Genomic DNA, 26,802 nt, shown 5'->3' with positions numbered 1-26,802 from the left:
ATTCCTGCAGAAATTGACAAATAATTTTTTTCATTTTTATATTCCCCTTTTTCTCCTGTTACTTAAGTGTATGGTAAAATGTCACAAATGCCCTCCCTCCCCCCTCATTTTACAATTTGAAAAAATGAAATTTTTAACAAGTTAAATTTATTTTTTTACAATAGCAAAGTGGTTCGATTTACGATTTAGAATTATATTTTGTGCATTCGATAAGATGGTTATTAAGATATTGTTATAAGGCATTATTAGATAATTTAGCCAACTTTGAGTTAATGTAACTTAAAAAAAATATTTATTATCTTAAATTTTCAAAAATTATATCTAACAAAAGTGTTTTGGAGATTAATATTCATAAGAGACGCAAAAAAAAACATAAATATTAGACTGTGCCATTTTTTACATAGCCCATCCCTCCCCCTTGTATTAAAATATCTTCTCCTCTGAAGCTTCACACATAGCATATAACAAAATTAACTAAAATGAACTAAATCGTGATCACATTTTACTGGATTTATAGCCTGATCCCTTTTTACAACAAAGAGAGTATATTCATCCCTGCTTTATATACTGAAAACAATTTTCAGGGGTGCAATGTCAGAACTTAGAAACAAGGTGACACATTGGAAGTTTGATTATTATTTATTGATTGAATTGTTATGGATGAACTAGATGGGATTGTTCTAGTTCAAGATCAAGGAGTGGATCAAATGATCAATAAATTAGAAGGAACTGTTCTGAGTCCAGTTCAAGAGTAAATGGTGAATCAAATTATCAATAAATTAGAAGGAACTTTGAAGTCTTGTTTAAAAGTAAATTCTGGATCATATTGATCCCTAACCTTGAAGGGATTGTTTAAGAGCAAAGAGTGGATCAAATTTATGGCATTACTAGAAGGGATTGACTTGAGTCCATTATAAGAGTAAGGTCTTGTTAGAGAAAAACACTATCTCTGGATGTAGTTAAATTAAGTGAAACTAGATCCAGGTCTTGTTTGAGAGTAGATTAGCTAGCTCAGAGTCTAGTTAGAGAGTAGAGAAGCTAGCTCCGGGTCTAGTTAGAGAGTAGAGAAGCTAGCTCCGGGTCTAGTTAGAAAGTAGAGAAGCTAGCTCCGGGTTGTGTTCAGCATCACTATCCATCCCACTCTCCATATACTCGGAGGAGTCACTGTTAGCTCCATCTCCGCTGGGCAGGTTAACCCTACAATAATCATGTCGTAAGTATTGGTATTCAATTCAAATCAAATCAAACTTGATTTTCAACCATGACATTGATCAAGATAATATTCTTGATCTTTATCGAACCCTTGATCTTTTTTAACCAGAGGTCATAATCTTGAATTTAATCATAATCTTGATAACTATCTTCATCTTGACCTAGAGTTCTTCATGAGAATTTATTTTGATCTAAATCAGACCCTTCATCATAATCGAGATCTTGATAATACTAACTTTATCAAAATCTTGATCATAATCCTTATCAATATCATGATCTTGATCTTAATCATGATCTTGATAAGTTGATTCGGAAAACTATTTTTATCTAAATGATGAAATTAATCAAGATCAAAATATTAATTTTATGAAATTATGATATTAAAAATAAGTGAATTAAAATGTACTAACCTGGCATACTCGTCTGTATCTATGGATTTGCAGAAATGAATTGCATACTTCAATTTTTCTCTAAAAAATAAGATTGTAAAATGATAATTTAAGAATAATATTGATGGGATATCTTTTAATTTATTTGCGTTGTCTGATTGTTTGTGTTCAATAAACGAAAACAGTTGAATCGATCGATTAAACTTTTTAGCAGTACATCACCCAGAGAAGGAGTATGCCTACAAAAAACCCGAAATTTTGAAATGTACGAAAAGCTGGCAGATAGATCATTGTTAATTTTTTATTCTCCATTTTTATCTTTGTTAATATTTTCGTTGTTCCTTTTATCATTGTTTATTTTTTTTGTTAATTTTTTTTTTGTTAATTTTTTTCTGTTAATTTTTTATTGTTAATTTTTAATATGTACGAGGAGAAAGTTATAGGAAACAATTTGCTAGGGGCGCGAAGCGCCAATATCTGTAAAATGTGTAAACCTGAGAACAGCTTTGCAAGAATATCTTGGCATCTTGAGCAGGAAGAAGCAGGTATAGCTTTCAGGCAGAAAATCATCAGGAGGATTATATTTATCCAGAATCTAGATAGATAGATATAAACGGATTACAGATTCCATCTTATTCGTCTAGAATAAGATGGAAAGAAATACGGATATACAGATAGATAAATGGATGGATATAAATACGGATATACAGATAGATCAATGGATGGATATAAATGTGGATATACGGATAGAAAATTGGATGGATATAAATGTGGATATACAGATAGATAAATAGATGGATATAAATGTGGATATACAGATAGATAAATGGATGGATATAAATGTGGATATACAGATAGATAAATGGATGGATATAAATGTGGATATACTGATAGATAAATGGATGGATATAAATGTGGATATACAGATAGATAAATGGATGGATGTAAATGTGGATATACTGATAGATAAATGGATGGATATAAACACGGATATACAGAGGGATAAATGGATGGTTATAAACACGGATATACAGAGAAATATGAATTTAAGCTGTAAAACTGTAAACCTGAAGCACGAAGTCCCTGCCCCTGAAGTCTGCGATGGATCTGGGTAATCTAGTTCTGCCCCATACAAACCTAATACAATTTATTAATTCTGAATTCATAGTAAAATTTTTTTTTTCTTAAGAAATATGACCGAAAATTTGTTACTTACGGAGACAAATCCGAGTTGATTGTTACTATTTGACTTTTTCTACTAAATATAATACTCCTTTTCAGAAATATAAACTTAAAGGGACTGTTCGCGTAATTTGAAGTGGCCCTCACTGCAAAGATGGCAATGCCCGATTTACAACGATACCCTTCAAAGCTTTGTCTGATCAAGTATGTATTAGACGTTTTTGTATCCTTCAACTGTTTTTTTTAATTTGCGGTTTTTCTACAAAAGCTCACTGAGTTTTTATTAAATAAGATAATTCTTTTGCAGACAAATTTTAATAACATTTAAAAAACGCGTCTGAAAACCTGATGACGAATCAATCAACCACGTCAAACTAATGTAAATTGCACGAACGATTAAAATCTCTTAACTCCATTAATTGAAGCGCTCTTGAGAAGAAGAAGAGAAATGTTTTAATTTCTATCATGTAAATTTCTAACATGTAAATTTCTAACATGTAAATTTCTAACATGTAAATTTCTAACATGTGAATTTCTATCATGTGAATTTCTAACATGTAAATTTCTATCATGTAAATTTCCAACATGTAAATTTCTAACATGTAAATTTCTAGCATGTAAATTTCTAACATGTAAATTTCTAACGTGCAAATTTCTAACATGTAAATTTCTAACATGTAAATTTCTAACGTGCAAATTTCTAACATGTAAATTTCTAACATGGCCATAAAGTCTTGTGCATTAAAACAAAACTGTAGAAGCTATCAGGTAACAAAGTAATACTGCATAAGATTGTCGTTTTCCTTCTGTTAAGAGCTGAAAACTTTAGATTGTGGATCTCTAGGTCAATGCTTGATAATATAATCTTTATTTTGATATACAGGACAGTGTCTAAAATCAACCAATCAGAGTGGCGTTAGCATAAACCGGACAGCCAATCACAAGCCGGGAAATTTTGAGCACAATCAATGAGAGAACTATCCTTTGTCGGAACCCAGCATGAATAATCAAAAGAGAGGATTAAGCAGAAATCAAAAGTGTCCACAGTGGATATTGAAATTAAGCGATCGGGATTAAGGGTATCCAATTTTGAAGTTTTCAGCTTAGTTCACACCACACTTTAAGTTCTTCCTAGGCCTCTTTCTCTTAGGTCTCTTTCTCAGTATGTTATACTGTGGTAGGCGATTATATCAAAATAATGAAGACAACTTTTATGTTAACAAGCTTTTCTTCGAATTAAAAGTTTACAAGTAATTGAAGAGAAGCTTTTTCAGAATTGACAGAATCTCTTTGTTTCCAGATTTTTGAGTATCCATGCTGTTTAAAAGCCTGATATAAATCAAAATTGAAAGTAGTCTTCATTTTATTGATATAATGCCTACCACCGTAGATACCTTAAAACAATGAATAAGATACTAACCTAAGGAAGAGACTTCTTTCAGCAGTTCCAAATTCCTCCATAACAGCCCAAAACCAGGATACCAGGGGATCTGAGGGCTCTACTCCCTTAGATAACAGATATGTATATTTTCATTCATAATGTATAAACCAGGAGAGCTTTAATCTCTTCAGGAGTATCAGGAGAAAGATCTAAAAGCCCCCCCAAGGTGACCCAGGTCGAAGAACCCAGACCACCTTAAGACTACCAAAAGGTTGTTGAGGACAAAAAATAATCAAAAAACGGTTAAAAAGATTTCAAAGGGTTAAGTTCCAATTTTTTATGGAGGGGGGGGGGGGTAATTAATGAATTACATCCTAAAATACTCCATTAAAAAACACTAAATATATAATATACCAGCTGAAGAGCCCAGCGTTGCCCGCGGAAAAAAAAATTATTGAAATTTGAAAAAAATATTTAAATAAAATTTTAAAAAATTGTTGAAAAAAACTTTCCAATTTTTTTAGTCCACAAAAAAATTTCAGCTCAATCGGTCCAGCCGTTTGGCCGGCTATAGGCAACATATATATATCAGGGGTCGATATAATTCCCAAAAAAGCTGATTTTCTCGATCCCAAAATAATTTTATTTTTAATTATCATATAAAAAAAAATTGCCCCCAATTAAAGAATTTGCCCCCATTTCTTTCAAATTTGTCAATCCCAAATGGGATTGAAAAAGGAATTATATTGACCCCTGATATATATATGTACGAATGTCTTTTTTTATCATATAGATATAGAATATTAAATCATGTTATTGATATTATTCTTGATTTTCAATTAAAAATCACTTAATTTAACTAAAATATGGTGATCAGTTTACTACGCCCCCCCCCCCAGAACTGAATTTGCGCCCCTTGTGGCCTACCTTGTAAGTAGCAACAGATCTGAGTAGATGGAGAGGTATATCAGGAGACCCACAAACCATCTGTTCCAGTTCGAATCCAGTAAACAAGGAGAAGAGAGGGACAGGGACCACACGGGACATTCCCTCACGTACTGCACTCACAGCCTTGAGTAATTAGTAATGTAAAATCTATTCCGTTATCAATCAAGGGACTGTTAGCGTAGTTGAAGTGACCCTGCAGGCAATGGCTAGATGAAGCCCGATTCACAATGGTACCCTTTAAAGCTTTATCTGATCAAGTATGAGTTAGATGTTAATGTTTAAAATTTTGCAAACTGATTATTTATCTACAGAACTTTACATTCCCATTTCTACGGCAAGAAAATATACAGAAATTATCAGAACAAAATACTTTTGAACAAGAACAAGAACAACAATATGTTCCAAATTATTATGATGTGAATGAGCTTAAACTTGAGCTATCCTCAGAAAAGTTAGAATCAATGAAATACGTTAAATAAATAAAATAAATATTTGATGAACCTGATCAAATTCATGAAGTCTGAAGTTTAATGCTAGCTTGACGTACTCTGCTCTATTGTCCGCTGTAACCCTTCTATACCTAAACATAAATTATAACTTGATATCAGAAGCAGATACAGGACTCTATAGGGCACAGAAATTCAGGCAGCTTTGAAAATTGTGCTTTCATGTTCAAGACTGGGTTGACTGTGTCTCAACATGCCTTGGTCTTAGATTTAACCTTCAAAACTTTTTCGCTGCCCTAGACATAAGATAAGATAAGATAAGATAACGTTTATTGCTAAAATAAATGTATCTGTATACAGATAGAGTTTACAATCACAAATTTCTAACATGTAAATTTCTAGCATGTAAATTNCCTATATTAGCAAAAAAATTGTTAAAACCCTCTGATATTTCTACGGCCCCTGAGAGAACTTTTCCATTGCTCACAAATGCATCAGGAATGTTAATTGTTTTACGTCCCCTTCCTAGTACACTATTGATAGTCAGCCATGTTTGTTTACAATCTTTACTATATTCTTGAAATTTATCATTAAAGTATTTTTTTCGTGCTGCCCTCACAAGGCGAGTATACACTGCATTATATTCTTTAAATCTAGATTTAGTTTCCTGACAGGGTTTCCTCAACTTTTTATTAAACAATTTGGCTTTACGTTTTCTCGATATTATCAGTGCTTCAGACATCCAAGGGTTAAAAGGTCTATTTTTTCTGGAAGGATTTACATTTTTTTCAGGGAATGAACATTCGAAACAGTTATCAATCGAATCAAAAAAATTATTAAATGCACTGTCCTGATCTCTATTCAGAAGAACATTTTCCCAATTTTTATCTTCTAACATTTTTTTGAATTTAAAAATAGACTCAGAGTCAAACTTTCGAGTTTTCTGTTGGGACTTTTTTTCTATGAATTTATCTTTAAAATGTCGAATATAGAAAACAGGAAAATGATCAGAAATATCTGAAACAATAATGCCAGAATCAAAACTATCATCGGCAATGTTAGTGCAAATATGATCTAAAATGGTTGCTGAATTGTGACCTATTCTAGTAGGAAGAGTTATAAGAGGCAAGAAACTATTCTCAAGAAGCGTATCTAAATAAGTCTCTGTGTCACTATGCAATGTATGTTTTAGAAGGTTAATATTCATATCTCCTACTAAGACTACATCCTGCGCATTTCTTAAAGTAGGATCAGACCTAATTTTTGAAAAATTTTCTCTTATTGTTTGATTAAAATATTTCACGTCTGCATACTGCATAAATATAAGAACTGCAACAAGCTTGTTCAGTTCATAAATTTACCTTCGGTGCAAAATATATAAGATATGGATTTTACAAAAGCAAAAATGATGTAAATTTAAATCTTGAATTCTAAATCTTTCTGAAAAACTATTTCTCCTTGTTTGGTGTTTATGCCCTGTGAATTTCCCTCTTGAGAGAGCTAAAGAGCCACGCTAGTTGGAATTAGCTCACAAAATTCTATGTCTATTGTTACCTGTTTGAGAGCTGGACCTCCTGTCCTGCTGCACTAGGAGTAGAGAAGTTCATATCCATCGCTGCAAATGCCTAGAAATTACAAAACTTTTTCACAATGATTGTAATTGTTCATATATCAATGAAGGGTCTGGGGGTTGAGTTTCAAATGAAATAAAGATGTTTAGAAATTTTCCTGTGAGAACTTCAAAATGAAAATTATAAAAAAAGGGTTCAGAAGAATATTATTGATAACTAATCATACCTTAGAATCCCCATCCATATCTCTGATACACAAGAGCCCAGGCATATAGTCTCTGTCAACCTCTGTTATATCCTTAGTTGTTAAACTGGACCCTGAGATTTGCTTCCAGACTGGTTCTGCTAAGTTAAGGCTGAGGGGAGCTCCGGTTCTGATTGCAATACCCATAAGCAGGCCCAGGAACCGGAACATCTGCATGTGATGTGGAGACCGTAGGGTTGGATTTAGCAGGTAACAATCCCGACTAGTTCCAGACTCATCCCTGCCATTGGGCGTTGGGATTAGAAGGGTGAGTTGACTGGAAGTTAGTTCATCACACATCTCAGCAATAGATTCACTGTAACCCCCTCCACAGTCATCAACACTCTCACCAACAAACTTAACCTTCCATATTCTGTGGGGTAGAAGGAGGCATTCATTGTTCAAACTGCTCATCTTTCCAACCATCTGGGTGAACACTGTCTTGTTGCCCTCAAAATTATTAGAGTTGTTATGTCCACTGTTGTTTTTAGTACGACTTTTCTTAATACCAAATCGATTTAATTCAAATACAGGTCCATGCTGTCTGTCTCGAATCATTGTGGCTTGTACAACTTTTCGAAAAGCTGATTCTTTGGATGAGCTGACAAGAAGGGTGCGAAGTTTATCCATGCCTGCAGTTGTTTCACCAGTCTGGCTGGTGGCTGTTCCAAGAGGAAACATGGCAATACCAGGGCAGAATAAATCACTAAAATGATGAAGCAGAACCAATCGATTTCTCAAAACAACAGGGGCAAACTCCTTTAGCATGTCATATTCAAGTGGTACAGTTAAAGGAAGCTTGCTTGTAGTGACTGGACGGTTGGTAGACCAGGCAAGGGTGTGAGCTGAACCACAAGCTACTCTATTGATTTTTCTGTTTTGTAGAATTGCGACAAGTCTGGGTCGCTGTATAGCATTTGTAGATCCATCTCCAAGCTGTCCTTCGTCATTGTCACCCCAAGTGAATACTTCTCCACTATCTGTACAGGCAACACAGTGAAGAGATCCAGTTGCAATAGAGACAATTTTTCGTCCTTGCAGAGCTGCTACCTTTCTAGGCCTTCTAACATGATCGTCTGTACCATGGCCCAATCTATGGTAATCTCCTTTACCCCAAGTATAAACAGATCCAGCTCTATTTAGACATACTGAAAACTGTGATCCACATTCAACCTTTATGGCACCCAGCCCAGCCAAACTCTCGATCTTCATGGGTTCTTTGCACCCATCACTTCCTCCACGTCCCAACTTCCCATAATCTCCATCTCCCCAAGACCAAACATTATCATCATCAGTTATACAAAGGGTTTGAGCATCACCAGACCCACATGCAACATCAATGACTCTATGTCCCATCAGTGCTTCTACAAGTTTAGGCTTGTACTGATCATCAGAATCCCCATGTCCGAGTCTTCCATATCTTCCTTTCCCCCAGGTAAACAACTCCCCGGAGCTAGTTATGGCTGCTGAATGTGCTCCACCACAGCTTATATCCACAACATCCTTACCCCTTAAGCCTTCTATAACTCGGGGTCTATCACAGGAGTGCTTATTATCATGTCCTAGCTTCCCATCATCTCCTTCTCCCCAGGAAAATACATCTCCTTCAGTAGAGAGGGCTAGACAATGTTTTCCTCCGCTGTTGACAGCAACCTTCTTGATAAATACATGTTGAATACTCTCCAACAAGGTTGGAGTACAAACTGATTCAGTTCCTCCAATCCCTAAACGACCTCCAGCACCATAACCTGTAGCAAAAACCTTCCCTTCAGCAGTCACTGCAAATAATGTTTGTTCACCACCAACTAACTGAACAGGTCTTAAAACACTCAGAGCTTCACATTGAGATGGAATCTTCACCTTTGCACCATCTACTCCCCCTAATTGACCCCGGTGGTTGTGCCCCCAGCCAAAGATGGCTCCAGCACCACCCCAGGACAATGTCCAGTCTTCAGGTTTCTTATGCAACCAAAGCAAAAGCTGTTCATCATGACCAAATTTAAATATATTATGGTTCTCATGGTCTAGCGTAAAGATCTCATTCTCTGCACACATTTCCATAATCTTCTTTCTGACATCTTGGCAAAATTGTTGGGTTAAGGACGATCTGTTGATCAATGCTGTGGCTACTCTTGCTGCAACACAATATCTTCTGAACCAGGACCACTTGTAGGTCTCTGTACAGCATGGCAAGGAATCCAGTCCTAGATCACATGCAAGTGCAACAAGCTCTTTGAAGAATGTTGAATGGAAAAGATGTTTACCACCACGAACAATTGGATCTTCATACTCATATTGTCTCAACAACATTTCAGGCAACCCTTTAAGAAGAACTCCTAAAGCTGATCCCGAAACCTGTCTAGGTATGTCCTGCTCAGACACTAAGGCTGAAATGTTGAGAGACAGTCCATATCCACTAGTCATCAACTGTCTCAGGGTTTGCAGACTCCACATTCTTTGAGCTGCTCCAAGAGAGCTTAGATGTGCACATGCAGCTAGGGCAGCTGCAAGTCTGGACCCAATGCTCTTATTTACTCCACCCATGGTGGAATCAAGAAGCCAAGTAACAAGTACTAGACTGGGACGTGAAAGTACTGCTCGATCTGACTGACTGTCCTGAAGATTTGAACTAGGCATAATAGGGTAGACTGTAAATCTCCAGCCCCATCCATTCACAGAACCATCAGAGCTGAACTTCCACTTAATCTCTTCTCCTTGAACCCTCAGCTCAGGAGACCAATCAGTCCATTCCCTACCTGACCTTATGGCAACAATCCTACTTGTGGAATCCATAATGGTCAATGGATCATGCCTCCTCTCAGTAGAACATTGACGGTCAAACTCTATCCTGAGAGCTTCTGCTCCAGGTATTCTGACATGCCCAGTCAGTGTAACATCATCTGTATAGGGATGACTGCTTTCCTGAACTATAGGCTGTGGAGGCGCTCTAGAGGAGTCTGTGTTGGATGCAACATCCTCTAGCTCTGTAACACATAGTTCCAGCAACATATCTGATATTCCTCCATTACCTTGACCCATGGTCTGCAGAAGAGAAGCTACTGATTCTCTTGATTTCTCACTGCAACGTCCTGCTACAGCAAGCTTGAGTAGATCAACCAGCATACGGATATCATCCTGACCAAAGAGATGTGTAAACTCATCTATACCTGGGGGATACTCCTTTACTATATCAAGTCTCCCAACTGAAACTTTGGCAGAAATCATAGCTCCAACAAGAGCAGAGACACCTCGATTTGTCCCTCTTGGTAAACTACATGTTTTAGAGGTTGAAGGTCCAACAAATACAGGATAGATCTCTGAGGACTCCTCAGACTCTGGGGTGGTTTTCAAGGATAAACTTACACTGCTCATCTCTCCGCGGCATGCTGGAGCTTCTCCTCCACCCATAGCAATATCCCCAATGTCATCCTGAAGGTGATCATCAGAGGTAACATTAGATCTAGAAGAGTCTAAAGTATTGAAGGTCAACAGATTATTGTCAGTTGAGTTGACTGGAGAAGCAAGATTGTTATGTGGGGCTATGGCAGCTACAACAGCTTCTCTAACATATATAATCTGGAGAGCATTAAGGATATGTTGAAGAGCTTTCTGCTTGCTGGCATTTGACTCCAGGGAGAGCAAGATTTTGGACAGAGAAAGACGGGAAGATTTCAGACAAGAAGAATTTATTCCTAAAAAAAAGAATCAAATGATAATGTTACTTGCAAAGAAAACTAATTCAACAGAACAATTTTTTGACCATTGAACATTAAGACTCATTGATATATGTATGTATTGAAAAAAAAAATTTTAGGAAGTGAAGTTTTTTATATACAAAGTCAATAATCAAACTACAGTGAATCTGAAGGCCTAAATTCAATGTCATTATCTTGGACTATCCATTCCAATTAAGTTTTGGTTGACATTAGTCATCAAAGCTTAAATTAACCTCCAGCTCTTTATAATAAAAAACAGATAAACATACTTAAAAACATAAAACTTTAAAATTTCTTACCTGGATTATTGATGTTAGAGGAGTCATTGTTCAGATCCTTACTCCCAACCAGGAATGTTCCCAGAGGATCCTAGAATTCAAACAATTTAAGGGACTGTTCTAGTTTATTTTAAGTTACTCTTCATTAATAGCTACTAAAAGGTTACTAAAAGCTAGAATTCAAACAATTTAAGGGACTGTTTTAGTTTATTTTAAGGTACTCTTCATTAATAGCTACTAAAAGGTTACTAAAAGCTAGAATTCAAACAATTTAAGGGACTGTTTTAGTTTGTTTAAAGTTACTCTTCATTAATAGCTACTAAAAGGTTACTAAAAGTTAGAATTCAAACAATTTAAGGGACTGTTTTAGTTTATTTAAAGTTACTCTTCATTAATAGCTACTAAAAGGTTACTAAAAGCTTTATCTTTAAGGTTTTAAGGGTACTATTGCGAGTCCGATATACTTCTCTTGTAATAAAGGGGCACTTGTAAATTCACGGACATTCTCTTCAAGTAACGACATAAAAATCAGTTTTTCATAAGATATAATTATTTTACAAGGGTAACCAGAAAACTTAAGGACTTAAGGAAATTTGTTGTTGTTTTAGGTTTTGATATTTCCCAGAAAATGTTCAGAAAATAATTTTCAAGATATACAAATTACAAAAATGTTACCACATTTCATGTGAAAGTAAATACAGAGGACGACAATCATTCACTGTTTATTTCTGTGGCATAAACATCAAAAAAAAGCTAAACTTCTTGTCATAGGATATCTTAAGTTTTAACATGCATTCCATTTCATTCTGGAAAAAGGAGTAGTCACAAAAATAAGTTTTGTACTGAATGAGCTTTCATTTAATGATGGTAAAAAGATACTCTTTTAAGTTATATTCTATGATTCTGTAAACTGATAAAACTTTATAAAACTATGGAACTCAAAAAATTCTTTAAATCCGAGGCACCATAAAAGAGTTTTGCAAACCCTAATCGGCACTGGTATAAGTAGGACGACATTTAATCTATACTGCTTTAATATGTTTTATAAGATGCTATAATTGTCCGACCTACTTTTGTTTGAGCCTTTGAATATTTCGATATTTCTTTGAGTTATCAACATATATATTTCCGAATGTAGAAGTTAGAATAAAAATTACATCAAAAGGGCCAAAGGAAAGTAACAGAAGTTCATTTGAATTTTTTTTTTGCATAAATTATGACACAAATAAATTCGAAAACAAAAAGAATAACAAAGTATAAATAAGACAAAAGAAAATAGAAAGCAAAACTAAATAGAAAAAACTGCCAATATTAACAAAAGTGAAAATATCTATAGTTCCTATGACGTTAGTTCAAGTGAATAACCACCATATCCAAAACATTGTAGATATGATTAAAGTCTAGATTTTTACCAAAGAACAAGAATTCACTTTGCATATGATACAGGTGTACATTTAAACTTTGTCTGAATTTTACTTTAACATTTTTAAGTAGAATTAATGTAAACTATAATTTAAAAGATTAAGTAATGGTATGAATGTCGTCTTCGTAAAAGCAGTACCGATTCCTGGGTTTTGCAATATTTTTGCAGGGTGGAGGATTTTTTCATGATTTTTTTTTTGAGGGTGGGGGGTGGGGGCATGTTTCTCCCTCTTTGGCTAAATTTTACTGCATAAAAAAATTGCCATTTATTATGATTTGACAGAAAACAGTATCTGATTCACAACAGTACTATTTAAACCTTTATCTGATCAAAGATGTTTTTTCTAGATTAAAGTATCTTATTCTAGTAATATCTTTTATTGTTCCTTTAGGATAAATCCGAAAGACACTTATAAGAGAAACCAAAATTGAAAATAATCAATTTTCAGTTAATAAATTAATATCACATTCATTCTTGATCAAACAATGATTTTAATGGTTCCGTTGTGATTTGGACCCTCTTTAGGATCTCATTTAATTAACTATACCTTAGAGTTTGAGAATAGAACAGGTTCATGTGCATTGGTAGTCTGGGTGTCCTGTGTAGTCCAGCATATGCTGTGAGATGACCCGCATGCAACCCTGGAGACTTTAACTCCCTCCAGTCCATGAACGAGAGCTGGTTTCCGGTTTACGGTTGTTCCCCCATTTCCTTGCTGCCCATGATCGTTATCCCCCCAAGCAAACACCTAGCGGACATAGTACATCAAAAATATGTCTAAATTATTCAGATTTGTTAAAAAATGTGTTTTGGTAATTGCAGTTGGCAATTCTATTGATCATTCATTTTTTGACTTTTTAAAAAAAAACTTGGTGACCTACTGTGTTACCCACAAAGGAAAAATGTTAGGTTTTTGGCCTAAACAATAATTTTAGAAACATGTTACTGAGATTTTTTTTATTTAATAAGATTTTTAATGAATTTCTTGTTACACATATTTTTGAGCAAATTTTTGGAAAAAAGTTTTCTGAAACCTTGTACCCTTATGAAACAAAATCAAAACAGACTCTTACACAAATCTTTGTATTACATGTAAAAGAATAGATTTTACCTGTCCTGAATCTGTGACTGCCAGACAATGAAGAGCTCCGACAGCAACATGAATTATCTTCTTCCCTCTCAAGCTCTCAACTAAAGTTGGTTTCCTCACATGCTGGTCAGCATTGTGACCCAGTCGGAAATAGTCCCCTTTACCCCAGGTCCAGACCACTCCAGACTTAGACAGGGCCAAGGAGAACTGGGCTCCACATTCGATCTGGGTAATTCCCATTCCGTTAAGTTTCTCAACGTTAGCAGGAGTAGCACAACCTTCACTACCACCTCGACCTAGCTTGCCAAAGTCTCCATCACCCCAACTGAAAACCATTCCTTCGTCAGACAGAGCTAAAGTTTGGGCATCCCTACTTCCACAGGCAACTTGAATTATTCGGTGTCCCACCAATGCTTTCACTTGCTTGGGACGCAGTTGTGTAACATTATCTCCATGTCCCAAACGACCGTACTCACCACAACCCCATGTGTATAACTCTCCGCTGGATGTTATGGCAGCGCTGTGAGAACTACCACAGGCTATATCTCTAACTCTTTTGTTTCTTAGCGCTTCTATGATTCGAGGTTTTTCTACAGATAGTTTGGAACAATGTCCAAGCTTTCCGTCATCCCCCTCACCCCAAGAAAATACTCTTCCATCTACTGTCAGCGCCATTGCATGTTTCCCGCCAGAATGCACTGCAACCTTCTTCACAACATACTGGGAGAGAGCGCAGAGTTGACGCGGCATTGAGATGTTTCCAACCTGTCCTAAACCCAGTCTTCCATTAGTACCTTCTCCACATGCAAAAACCTTTCCATCATTTGAGACAAGGAACAGAGATTTTGATCCTCCAGCTATAGATACAGGATTGATCGCAGAGAGAACCTCAGAGAAGAATGGAAGTTTTATTTTTGATCCTTTCAGTCCCCCCAGTTGATCTTTATCATTTAGTCCCCAGACAAACACCTTTATGGGATGCTCCTCTTTTTTCCCAAAATATTTGGAATAGTGCTTCCCATACAAGGCCATGCTATCCTCCACCTCCTCAGAATCCGAGGCTAGGAAGGAAAGTGCAGATGAGTACTCTTCATCCTCAATCCTCCTTCGTCCAACAATTCTTAGTCCATGGATTTTGCAATCTATTCCTCCACTTGAGCACTGCTTGATAGCAATCTCAAAGTACTTGTGGTATTCCTTTACATTACTGAGAAGGTTAATAACTGTGTCCATATTGAAAACATTGACGGAGCAAATTTCTTTCAGGGTTGCTATGGTATCTCCCCCGGAAATGACAACCAAGGAAGGCATATAAGTTGAATCGGCGGGGTCTACCACCATCTTCAGAGTTTGTATTGCTACATCCGGCTGCATCTCAATCCTTATCCAATGCTGACCCTGGGGTCCACAGCTCTGCCAGTAACTGGAACTGTTCTCAGTGAGCCTGTAAGCCCAGCTCTCTCTAGAGGATACTGTTAAAGCCTTAACACAGGCAGACCAATCTTCTACTAACCCTCCTGTAGGGGTTGTTGTAAACTCTCTCTTTCTTGTCCTACCAGGTCGACCAGCAAACACAGCAGCACTGCCAGGCTCTGCTATCCTGTTGAAGCTATGCTTATGATTGTTCTTGTTGTAAAAGCAATTCTCACAAAAATCAAAATTTTCACAGGTTTTACATTTAAACCTAGGCCCAGCAATTGGGTTGAGATTGCATCCAATGCAGGCAATGTTTGGATGGAAGCTTGGAACAACCTCCATTTCTGTGATGAGTCCTGTCCAGTTACTCTGCATTGGGAAATCAACTGTCACATCTCGTCCGTTAGGATTTATGCTGGAAACAATACCGATCGATCTATGGTTTACAGATCCCCACTTGTACTTTGGGGTTGTTACACAAGCCTTGACTCTGACCCTATCCCCAACCTTGATAGGTTGACCCCCACTCAAGGAGAGAGGTTGGGAGAGAAGTTCAACATGAATGTATCGAACCCAGTAGGTTCCTCCTTTCCTCTGCCAGGATATCTGAACATTAAGATCATGAAGTCCATCTCTGTCAAGCTTTGTAACTCTACCAATATCTCCTTCATGCACCTCCTCATAGGTCCGACAGCATCTTACTGTCATTCCTGTCTGAATATGATCCCTGACATAGTACGCATACTCATCATTGGATAAGAAGTCAGGACGTCTCTTGAATATCTCCGGTGGGATACTGACTGCTCCCAGGAGACCCTCGCTAGTACCACTTGCATCAATATCCTCAAAGGACTCAGAGATTGATTCAGTATCAGAGAACTCCTCTTCCTCCTCAGCCACATCTAGAAAACATGAAATATTATTTAGAAATTCTAAATAAAAAAATAAATGAAAAATTTACAACACATTTAACATTTTTCTTTCAAATGTGCAATGAATTCAAAATTGCTGAAATTACATTGAATTACAAATATAAAAACACTTTAGACATAATTACAATTTTTCCTGATTATTAAAGTAGAGTCCAAGAGCCTCCAAAAAGTGTATGAATAGTTATAGATATGTATTAAACTAAGGATATAGAGGGGGAGCAGGGTCACAGGGACCCCTCAGGAATATTTTGGGCAAAATCAGAAGAAATACAGGTTAGGAATTTTAGTAACAATGGAATCAAGTCTTTTTTTAAAACTCCTATTTCTTTGCAACCTAATTTCATGGATATTTAAACCTAAGAATTCTGTTGTTATAATAACCTAAGTTTGAAATATTAAAGATTTACACCGTCTATAAAAAAATTTCGAATACCTATATCTTTTCAAACTGATTGTGTGAATCTTTGATATCTTAAACTTAGATTATTTGATCTAACAGAATTCATAGTTTAAAATATCTATGAAATTAGGTTGCAAAGATATTGATATTCAATTTTTTTTGACAAATCATTTAAAACATGAACACTAATCAAAACTTGTTAACTTGGGCCCAAGTTTTTTGATAATTGAAATAGTGTAAATCTTTGCTGTTACTAAAACTTCCTAAACCCCAATTCTACTGAGGTCTTCATTGTCCAAAATGTTCCTGAGGAGTCCCTGTAACCCCCATATTCCCTTAGTCTCTATCTTTATAAATCGGGAAAAAATTGCAAATTTGCAAAAATCCATATTTGTTTGCGAAATCCAGTTCTTTAGCAATAAATTGCCAAAACTAAAATTGCCCCAAAAAAGTTTTTTTTACATTAATTATATCAATTATACTAAACTGTCATTTGATATCAATAATTTGGAATTTATTAGACATTTGAAAAAAGGTTAAATATGGCTAGGCTTTATTAAAAATGAAGGATTTTAACAATTTTGATTAAAAAAAAAAATTAATTTTTGTATTTGTAGATCTTGTGATGTATTTTGATATGTTTGTCATATTTAAGCTAAATGAAATTTCTAAAACGTTAATCATAACAATTGTGGTCAAGCCTGACACTCAGTAGAACATAAATAAAACCCGGTTTGGATGTGGTCTGAGAAAAAATATAAATTCTTAATAAAATTTGAAATTCAAAATAAGCACACTTGATGTTACACAAAATTAAGCAGTTTTAAGAATTACCTAAATGTATTACAGGGTCCAGATCAACCACTTGATCCTGATTCTCTAGAAGCCAGCCCACTATACTCTCAGGACTTGGAGTCATCTCACCAATCCCTCCCAATGCTTTGATTGCGATCTCTGCAGCTTGTTTACTGAAACCCATATCTATGAGAGACTGGACAGTGGCTGATGGAGGTGGAGAGGAACTCCGGGCTGAACCTCTCACTCGGATCCGTCGAGAGGATTTCAGATCCTTAGAGGTTACAGAGGAGGTTGCAGGAGGCTGTAGGGTAAGATTAGTCTCTTGGGGAACCCCGTCAGCCTCAGCTAAGAAAGGTTCTGACGGAGGTTGACTGACAGGGGATCCAAGATTAGTTCGTTTAGCTGCAGCAGCAGATGCTAAGTATTGACAGACTGCCAGGGCAGCATATTCCAACTCCTCAGCTAGATACATGGCCTTGACAGGAGAGGGTTGGGTGGCTTTAACCAGGAGACGTTGGATCAGCATTACTTCCTTCTTGTTAAGGTCATCAACATCAGTATCCTCAAAGGACTCAACAGAGGAAGATCCATAGAGAACAATCTGCTTCAGAACATGCCTTAAACTGTTCTGATGTGTGAAGAGAACTTTGATTGCTTTAAGTATTGCTAACCTTTGCTGCTGCTGCCTCAAGAGAGCCACATTGATACTATCGGAGTTTTCTGTCAGTATCTTCCACTTTTCCTTCTCTATCTTGAAGTCCTGAGAGGCAAGGAAGAACAGTGAAGTCCATATTGGTAGAGATTCTTCATTCACTGAAAATTTATCCAGTGCAAAAGATCCTTCAAGTGCAGGGTTCACACTGGAGATAGAAATCTTTTTCTGGTGACCTTCATTATTTTGTATCATTATCTTTCCATGGTAGTTAATCCCGCATATTATCCCTGTGTTTCCATCATCAAGGATTACTTTGCCTCCAATCCTTGGTCTTGAATCAAAGCCTCCGATCAGAGATAAGCAGGAGATGACAGATGACTGTTGTGCTGTAAAGTTCTCTCCATCTCCCTCATTTAATTGCATCTGAAGGATGGGTATCTCTGTAATGATCTCATTAACAAAACTCATTTTGAGATAAATATACTCATTGATCTTGGTGTTCCAGGTAGGGATCCTGTGCAGGGTTCGGAGCAGCCGGACACACTCCTCTACAATGGTACTGGAGTGCGGAGCAGAAAGCGATACCCTGGTTCCTCGTCCTTTCTTCACTTTCTGCAGTAAACCCTGATCTCCGTAATGGGACCCATCTGTCCGACACATCAGAGCTGTGTGTCCCACTAAGTTAAAGAGTCGACATATCAGATTGTGCTTTTCAACAACAGTCTCGGGACAGTGAGGTAGAACGCTTCCCATCAGACGGAAGATAAGAACTTGAGTTTGAAGGTTGGATTCTAAACTTGACTCTTTACATTCAACAATATTTAGGAAGAGGTTGATCCATGCAGGTGAGCACATCATCTTACAGAGGTTAGGTTCAGAACAGATTGCTCGAAGAAATCCTAGAGTTGCCCAGCTTCTGTATTGGTCCCTGGCAAGAAGCAATTGCTCTCCCCCAATACTGTTAACTTTCTGGCAACCAAGCTGAAGGATTTGTCTGAGGATTGAAGAGCACTTCAGCAATGAGGATTCTTGCATAGAGCCAGCATTAATCCCAGACCCAAGACACAAGGATCGAAGTATGTTGTAGCATGCAAGTTTGATCAATTTTGAAGGTTGTGTGGATGGTATTCTTGTCTCAACCTGATCACAATCCTCAGAATCTGACTCTGAATCAGAATCACTAGCCATAGGTTGTTCAATTAACTTAAGATCATACTTTCCTTCTTTTCCCATTCTGTAGGAGTTTGTTGATCCAGTATCCCACTGTACCCTGATCCAACCATCCTCTCCTAACTCTCCGATAACTCTTCCTTCTCCATTCCCGTCCTGGTTTCCCCATTTCCAGTCTATACCTCTCACAACCCGGGTTCCGATCTTCAGAAGTTTAGCCAGCTCCGCCCCACTCAGGGAGGAATGACTGTTCTTGGATTTGGTCATCATATCTTCAAATATTGAAAATATTTCCAGTTGGGACTTGGAGTAGGTATAAGTGTGAGGGTTCAGGTAACATTCAGGACCAATCAATCTGGGCGAATTTTAATATTGATTTAATCTGGCATCATAAAGTAAAAAAAAAATTTTAACAATACCATTTATATGTTGCTTATGTGAAACTAGTTCAAAATCAAACAATTTCAGTGCCTGCTAAATGTGAATTTATGGTTAATTGTAAAATGAAGAATCATTATAATAAAGTCCAAATTTTTGGCTTTTCTTAAATCGTTGAAAACATTTCTGAAAGATTAAAACGGAATTAAAATAATTTTCAGAAGATTTCTTTAATATTAAAACTTTTCCTTATGACAGTTTGAACCAGTGCTATAGCCTGGCTGTTGAGAAGTATATTGAGCTCATGCCCTGAGTGGTGAGCAGTAAGCATACCCAAGATACTCAGGATGAACCTAGAGGAGGTTAGTGTCCCAATCCCATTCTGATCACGGTGATTCAAACTCTCCTTCATCCGCGCACCACGAGGGATTTTGCCGCGCATCTGCGCTTCCGCTTTGTGCACAAGATCCCGTAGTTCACTAAGAGTCCAGTTTAGTATCTTGGAATAATCCTGGAGAATTTGAACCTTTTCATATGGAGGAATCATCTCTATCCCCTGGAGGCAGTGTGGGAGAGGGTTTGTACCAGTTCCGATTACATGGTGGAGAATCCCCTGCCAGCTGTTGAGCAGGGAGTACTTGGCGGAGGGGATGAGCTGAGCCCTTTGAAGGAGTTCAACCATCTCCTTTATCCCTTTACTCCGCACCTTGAACCTCTCCGCCTGGGTGATCATGCACTTCCTGCATAAATATTATTATTGAATTAGATAAAAAAATGTTCTCTAAAAATTATACAGTTGTCGCCTTCGCATATATCAATACAAAAAAATTGATTTATATCAAGCTTTTAAACAGCATGCATACACATAAAAATGGAAACAAAGAGGAGCTGTCAGTGCCAATTAAGAGCTTCTTTTTCATTGCTTTGATTTAATTGTATTGATTTATTGCCTACCATTGTACTAAACGATCAATTTATTAGGAAACAATACTTAAATATTTTGTGAAAGAGATTGAATTAAAAACTTGCCTTATTACATCAATATGAATCCCCTGCTCGTCACAGATAAATTCAATAATCTGCGAGGTTATAATGCTGGAGAATCCGTCCTGGTCCTTCTCCTTCTCCTTAACCGGCTCCACCAGGCTCGTAGGACGCTTTAACTCTCTAGGATTAAGTTCAGGGCTGCTAGAGAGAGAACTCAGTTGATCCTGAACAAAATCAATTTCAGTATATTTTCAGAGGAATACAATTATGTAAAAAAAAACTCATCCCTCATTTGTGATTTTATAAATTAATGTTAATTTGGTTTTATTTGAATCTAAAACAAAAACTGAAAAATGGGTGTGTGTGTAAACCCCCAAAAGACAGAAATAAGATAAATTTTGAAGAATCTGAAACCCCATTTTAATTTTTGTATTTTTCGGAAAAACTGGAATTAAATCTGATAAAAATAATTCAAATTCTGCAGTTGAAAGAAAAATATGCTCACTTGAGTGTCGACATCTTTTTCATCTTTAATCTTGTCCTTTCCCTCTTCATCGAAATCTTCTTTATCATCTTCATCATCTTCAGATTCTTCTTTTTCTTTACAACATTCTTCTGAAACCTCTTTCTCTCCCTCTTCTTCAATTGCTTTCTTCTCTTCTCCCCTTTCCCCTTCCTCGTTGTTTTCCTTCTCTAGCATACTCATCTTCATCTCATCCAACTCCTCCTCCGCTTCCTTCTTTTTCTCTGTAAATCCGTCTTTTATCTGATCTCTATCATTCTCCGCTTCGTTCCTCTTTTCATCCTTTTCCTCGTCCTCAAAATCCGCCAGATCATCCTCACTGAGCTTTGCAGTAGGATCCTCCAGGTCAAACTTCTTGCTGTCCTCATCCTTGGCCTCGTCGTCTACCTCCTCCTTCTCATCTTCGCTCTCCTCAAACATGAAAGTCAAAATAATGATCAAAGACTTAAGAATTCAATCCAAAAATAAGGTTACACCCCCCATCCCCCAAACTTAAAAGATAACAAACTAAATAAAAAGTGTGCGCTAAATATTTATAAACTTTTTGATCAGCCAAAGAAAAAAGTATTGACCGACAAATGCCTAATTTAAAAAAAATCTTTTCCTCACCTTATCTTCAAGTTCATCGTTTTTACTAGCATCATTATCATGAGTTTCTCTAAACCTTCCATCCTTTCTGCCCTCCCCTTCCCCCTCCTTCCCAACCTTCTTTCCCTTCTCTCCAGATTCCTCTCCTTTCTCCTCAACTATCTCCACATTAACCTTCTCCTTACGTTACTATACGTTACTTTACGTTACTGTACGGTACTGTTCTGTAAGATACTTAACTATACAATTAAGTATTATTCTGTAAATAACCATTTAATGCTCATTTAAACAAAAACAAAATCAAGAAAAATAGAGGATTACAAAAATAAGAATTCCACCTGGAGCATCCTCAGAGGCTACATCAAGGCCTTCTTTGGAACCCAGTTCACTTTTCACACAGCTTAAGTTATCCTTTGAGCCTCCAAGGTTATTTTTAGAACCTTTCGACCCTAACAGGTTATCGGTTGAACACCTTAAGCTGTTAAGGTTATCCCTAGAGCCGCGGAGGTTATCTTTAGATGTTCGGAGGTTATCTCTAGAGCTACGGAGGTTGTCTCTGGAGATGTCAGTTGATCCATCAACTGGACTAGAGAGCAACGCAACAGCTTCTGATGCCATTGATCCCTGTAGTTCCTCGTTCATTAGATCCTAAACATATAACCAAATAAGCCCCAATGCATAGTGTTAAAGCGGAATAAAAAAGAACACGGTAAAAAACCTAGTTGTACAGGGATACCCGAGCAGATTAATCTTTGGAGACAACTGTAATTTTAGTAATTTTTAAACTCGTTTTTAAAATTCGTCTCAATTTTTAATGTTTTTGAAAATTGCAAATAGAAAAATGTATAAAACGTAAAAAAATAAAATATTTACGCATTTATACAAAACGAAAATATATTGAGTAAAATACATTATTTTTATCAATATGCTAAAATTTATTGATTACTACCATCGAGAGCAAGGGCGTAGTGGATGTTTAGCCTTGGGAGGTGAACTGAATTTTTTTTGGTTCACTCCCTAGTGGTCGTTGTTAACCCCCCTAAAAAAGCGGTACTCATTTAAAAAGCTCCGTTTTGAACACTTTATGTTAACCCTGTAGAGGCAACTATTTTTTAATCCATTTTCAAGGGCTATTCAAAAATGTAATTCTTAGATCTGTACTCAGTAGCTTAAATAACAAAAGTTTATGGGCTATCTTACCCTATCCCTGCTGGGGAACTTGAAAACCAGGACACACTGGGAATGGGGGGAGGGGGGTCTAGTTGACCCCCTCACTCTAAATTTCATGTTTAATGTCCAAATATGACAAATGATTCATCATGGGAAAGCTCTAATTCTCTACTTTTAGAATCTGCAAAAAAATGCAAATTTATGTCCAAATATGACAAATGATTCATCATGGGAAAGCTCTAATTCTCTACTTTTAGAATCTGCAAAAAATTCAAATTGCCTCCTCCCCCCCCTCCCCGGCAGGAATAGGGTTAAATTTGTTTGATCCTATGCATTACAAAAATTGCAAAATATCCTTTAAAATACTATTCCATAACCCTATCACGGAGTGGGGGGGTTTGTTTTTCAGCCCCCCCCCCCTTTGTGGTGTTTTTCTAAATAACTTAAAAACGGCTGACATTAGAACTTCTTTTTCTACTTCATAATTGTATTATGCAAAAAAAATATTTTATGGATATGGTAGGGAAGAGGACAGTCAAACGACGGGTCGGTGTTTCGAAAAAATCAGAAAATGGTTGATATTTTTTTATCAATTACGCTACAGGGCTAAGATTTATATATTTGAAAAGCCCTTGAAAATGGATGTATAATAATATGTGTCACATGTTGATATTTGTCAAAAGTAAAAATATTTATTTTTGAACATTTTTCCGGCGTACTTTTTGAACTTTTTTAATCCTTCTTTGCACCCTAACCGTTGAAGATAGAAGTTTAAATTTTTTTACTAGGGACCAAATAGATTCTAGTACAACAGATGCCAACGTAGAATTTGTACACTCTCAGTACAGCTGTATTCTGACGTCACAAGTGTCAACTCAGTTTGTGTGTCCGACAAAATTATTAATAACAGTGAAAATTTTAGAACAAAGAGCTTATTTTACAGAAAAATAAGTATGTTCTAATTTTCTGCTTTTACACTTTTTTATTTAATGTAAACAATGAAAACATGTAAACTAATATGAGAAAATTTCGTTTTCCTTTTTATATTTGACACTTGTGACGTCATGTATAATTAATCCATTTATCTGCTGCACTTGATAATCTATTTGCTAGGGACTATGGACATTGTATCACACTCTCCTATCTCAACTCTAAGGACAAAATCATAGGGGGAGACAAAAAGACCAACCGGTATATGGTTAAAAGTCAAAATATGTCTATGGGACAGTGTAGATCATGGGTTAAAATTTTTTAGTGGTTTAACACTTCACGTTCTTTATACTTTGTTGATATTTTACCAATGGAATTTTGATTCATTGGTCTACATATTTTTGCGGATTTGGATCCGAATCCATAGCAAAATGTTCCGGATCTAGATCCTAAGTTCTGGTAATAAAAAGCTTAATACCTTTAGTTTATAACAATCCTCATCTAAATGCGCAGGTTCACAGCTCGAAACATCCTAGAAATAATTTTATTTTCTCTCTTCTTCTTGCACTCGTTAAACACAACATTTTTAATGTAGACTTAATATATATCGTTTAACACAAAAGTTTTTGTGTCAACCAGAGATATCATTTAACACAACCTTTTTTAGTGTCAACCAAAGAGATATCGTTAAACACAACAGTGTCAACCAAAGAGATATCGTTAAACACAACATTTTTAGTGTCAACCAACGAGATATTGTTAACACAACATTTTTAGTGTCAACCAACGAGATATCGTTAAACACAACATTTTAAGTGACAACGCAAAGAGATATCGTTAAACACAACATTTTTAGTGACAACCAAAGAGATATCGTTAAACACAACATTTTTAGTGACAACCAAAGAGATATCATTAAACGCAACATTTTTAGTGTCAACCAAAGAGATATTGTTAAACACAACATTTTTAGTGTCAACCAAAAAATATCGTTAAACACAACATTTTTAGTGACAACCAAAGAGATATCGTTAAACACAACATTTTTAGTGTCAACCAAAGAGATATCGTTAAACAAAACATTTTTAGTGACAACCAATGAGATATCGTTAAACACAACATTTTTAGTGTCAACCAAAGAGATATTGTTTAACACAACATTTTCAGTGTCAACCAAAAAGCTATCGTTAAACACAACATTTTTAGTGACAACCAAAGAGATATCATTGAACACAACGTTTTTAGTGTCAATCAAAGAGATATAGTTAAACACAACTTTTTTAGTGACAACCAAAGAGAAATCGTTAAAACCTTTCTATTATTCAATTGTAAATCAAAGATTCTAGATAAAAGCAGCGAAATCAATAGAAGATACAGTGGAAACCATACAACTATGGAATAGATCAATTAATTATTCTAAATATTCCAATTAATATGAAACACATCTAGTGTGGAGTGTACACAAACCAATTTGACAGTCGCCTTCCTATTCCACAATATTTACGGGTCCCACTGCTTTTTGGATATCTTATTTTTGTTAAGTAATCACACAAAATTCAAGATATTTTTAGGACGAATCCAGAAAACAGACCTGGCTTTGAATGCTAACATTAAGTATATCCTCAGGTCTGCTCATAAAAGGAAGGGTTTTCTCTCTCCTCTGCTGGATCACGGAGCGGACAAGGGATCGAAACCGGGATTCCTTGTACAGTATCCTAAACAAAGATTCCTTGTACAGTATCCTAAACAAGGATTCCTTGTATAGTATCCTAAACATGAATTCCTTGTACAGTATCCTAAACATGGATTCCTTGTACAGTATCCAAAACATGGATTCCATGTACAGTATCCTAAACATGGATTCCTTGTACAGTATCCTAAACATGGATTCCTTGTACAGTATCCTAAATATGGATTCCTTGTACAGTATCCTAAATATGGATTCCTTGTACAGTATCATGAACATATATTCCTTGTACAGTATCTTAAACATATATTCCTTGTACAGTATTCTAAACATATATTCCTTGTACAGTATCCTAAATATGGATTCTTAGTACAGTATCCTAGACATATATTCTTTGTACAGTATCATAAATATGGATTCCTTGTACAGTATCCTAAACATATATTCCTTGTACAGTATTCTAAACATATATTTCTTGTACAGTATCCTAAATATGGATTCCTTGTACAGTATCCTTAACATAGATTCCTTGTACAGTATCCTAAACATGGATTCCTTGTACAATATCCTAAACATGGATTCCTTGTACAGTATGCTAAACATGGATTCCTTGTATAGTATCCTAAATATGGATTCCTTGTATAGTATCCTAAACATAGATTCCTTGTATAGTATCCTAAACATGGATTCCTTGTACAGAATCCTAAATATGGATTCCTTGTACAGTATCCTAAATATGGATTCCTTGTACAGAATCCTAAATATGGATTGCTTGTACAGAATCCTAAATATGGATTCCTTGTACAGAATCCTAAATATGGATTCCTTGTACAGTATCTTAAAACATGGATTCCTTGTATAGTATCTAACCATAAACATATTCAAATATTTAAATATTTACAGTGGTAACCATAAACATATTCAAATAACTGTCATCACCTTTCCTTCTTAATATCATAAAATGATGCAAAAAATTGTGTACCTTTTAACTGACTTAATTTTGAGTATATGCTCACAACATTTTTACAGAATATCATTTCCAGACGTACAACAAAATTTAAGAAGTTAAAGATAATTTATGATTTAAAAAGTTTACTTTTGTCACAACATCAAAGGATCTGGCAGAAGCTACGAGCCTGAACCTTTCGTTAATGAACGATTGGCTTTGCAACGTTCATAATTAAAATTTCTGTCAGAGACAACATTTTCAAAAAAAACTTGTAAAGAATACAAATTCGAGTTAAATATAACCGCCAAAAAACCTGAAATTTTTAAAAATTCGGTTCGG

The 26,802-nt window shown here is 36.0% G+C and overlaps 1 protein-coding gene across 1 annotated transcript in view; it reads right to left on the bottom strand.

Annotated features, from left to right (window-relative positions):
- Nucleotides 1-269: 269 nt before the first annotated feature.
- The window catches only part of LOC111712280 (E3 ubiquitin-protein ligase HERC2), a 44,695-nt gene continuing 18,162 nt past the window's right edge, over nt 270-26,802 (bottom strand). Inside the window, exons 25-43 of the mRNA XM_023486851.1 lie at nt 25,419-25,542; nt 22,049-22,375; nt 21,749-21,907; nt 21,122-21,550; nt 20,659-20,840; nt 19,878-20,369; nt 17,463-19,606; nt 13,902-16,198; nt 13,338-13,538; nt 11,389-11,458; nt 7,356-11,065; nt 7,113-7,183; nt 5,614-5,692; nt 5,092-5,235; nt 4,204-4,289; nt 2,669-2,738; nt 2,096-2,196; nt 1,623-1,682; nt 270-1,197 (exon numbers count right to left, since the gene is read on the bottom strand). Of these exons, the coding sequence (XP_023342619.1) occupies nt 1,083-1,197; nt 1,623-1,682; nt 2,096-2,196; nt 2,669-2,738; nt 4,204-4,289; nt 5,092-5,235; nt 5,614-5,692; nt 7,113-7,183; nt 7,356-11,065; nt 11,389-11,458; nt 13,338-13,538; nt 13,902-16,198; nt 17,463-19,606; nt 19,878-20,369; nt 20,659-20,840; nt 21,122-21,550; nt 21,749-21,907; nt 22,049-22,375; nt 25,419-25,542 (10,861 nt within the window). The 3' untranslated portion in view covers nt 270-1,082. The remainder of the gene's footprint in view (nt 1,198-1,622; nt 1,683-2,095; nt 2,197-2,668; nt 2,739-4,203; nt 4,290-5,091; nt 5,236-5,613; nt 5,693-7,112; nt 7,184-7,355; nt 11,066-11,388; nt 11,459-13,337; nt 13,539-13,901; nt 16,199-17,462; nt 19,607-19,877; nt 20,370-20,658; nt 20,841-21,121; nt 21,551-21,748; nt 21,908-22,048; nt 22,376-25,418; nt 25,543-26,802) is intronic.

This window comes from Eurytemora carolleeae, unplaced genomic scaffold (assembly GCF_000591075.1).
Source record: "Eurytemora carolleeae unplaced genomic scaffold, Eaff_2.0 scaffold884, whole genome shotgun sequence".
NCBI classification, from domain to species: domain Eukaryota; kingdom Metazoa; phylum Arthropoda; class Copepoda; order Calanoida; family Temoridae; genus Eurytemora; species Eurytemora carolleeae.
The sequence above is the reverse complement of the archived record's forward strand: the minus strand, read 5'-3'. Positions and strand labels throughout refer to the sequence as shown.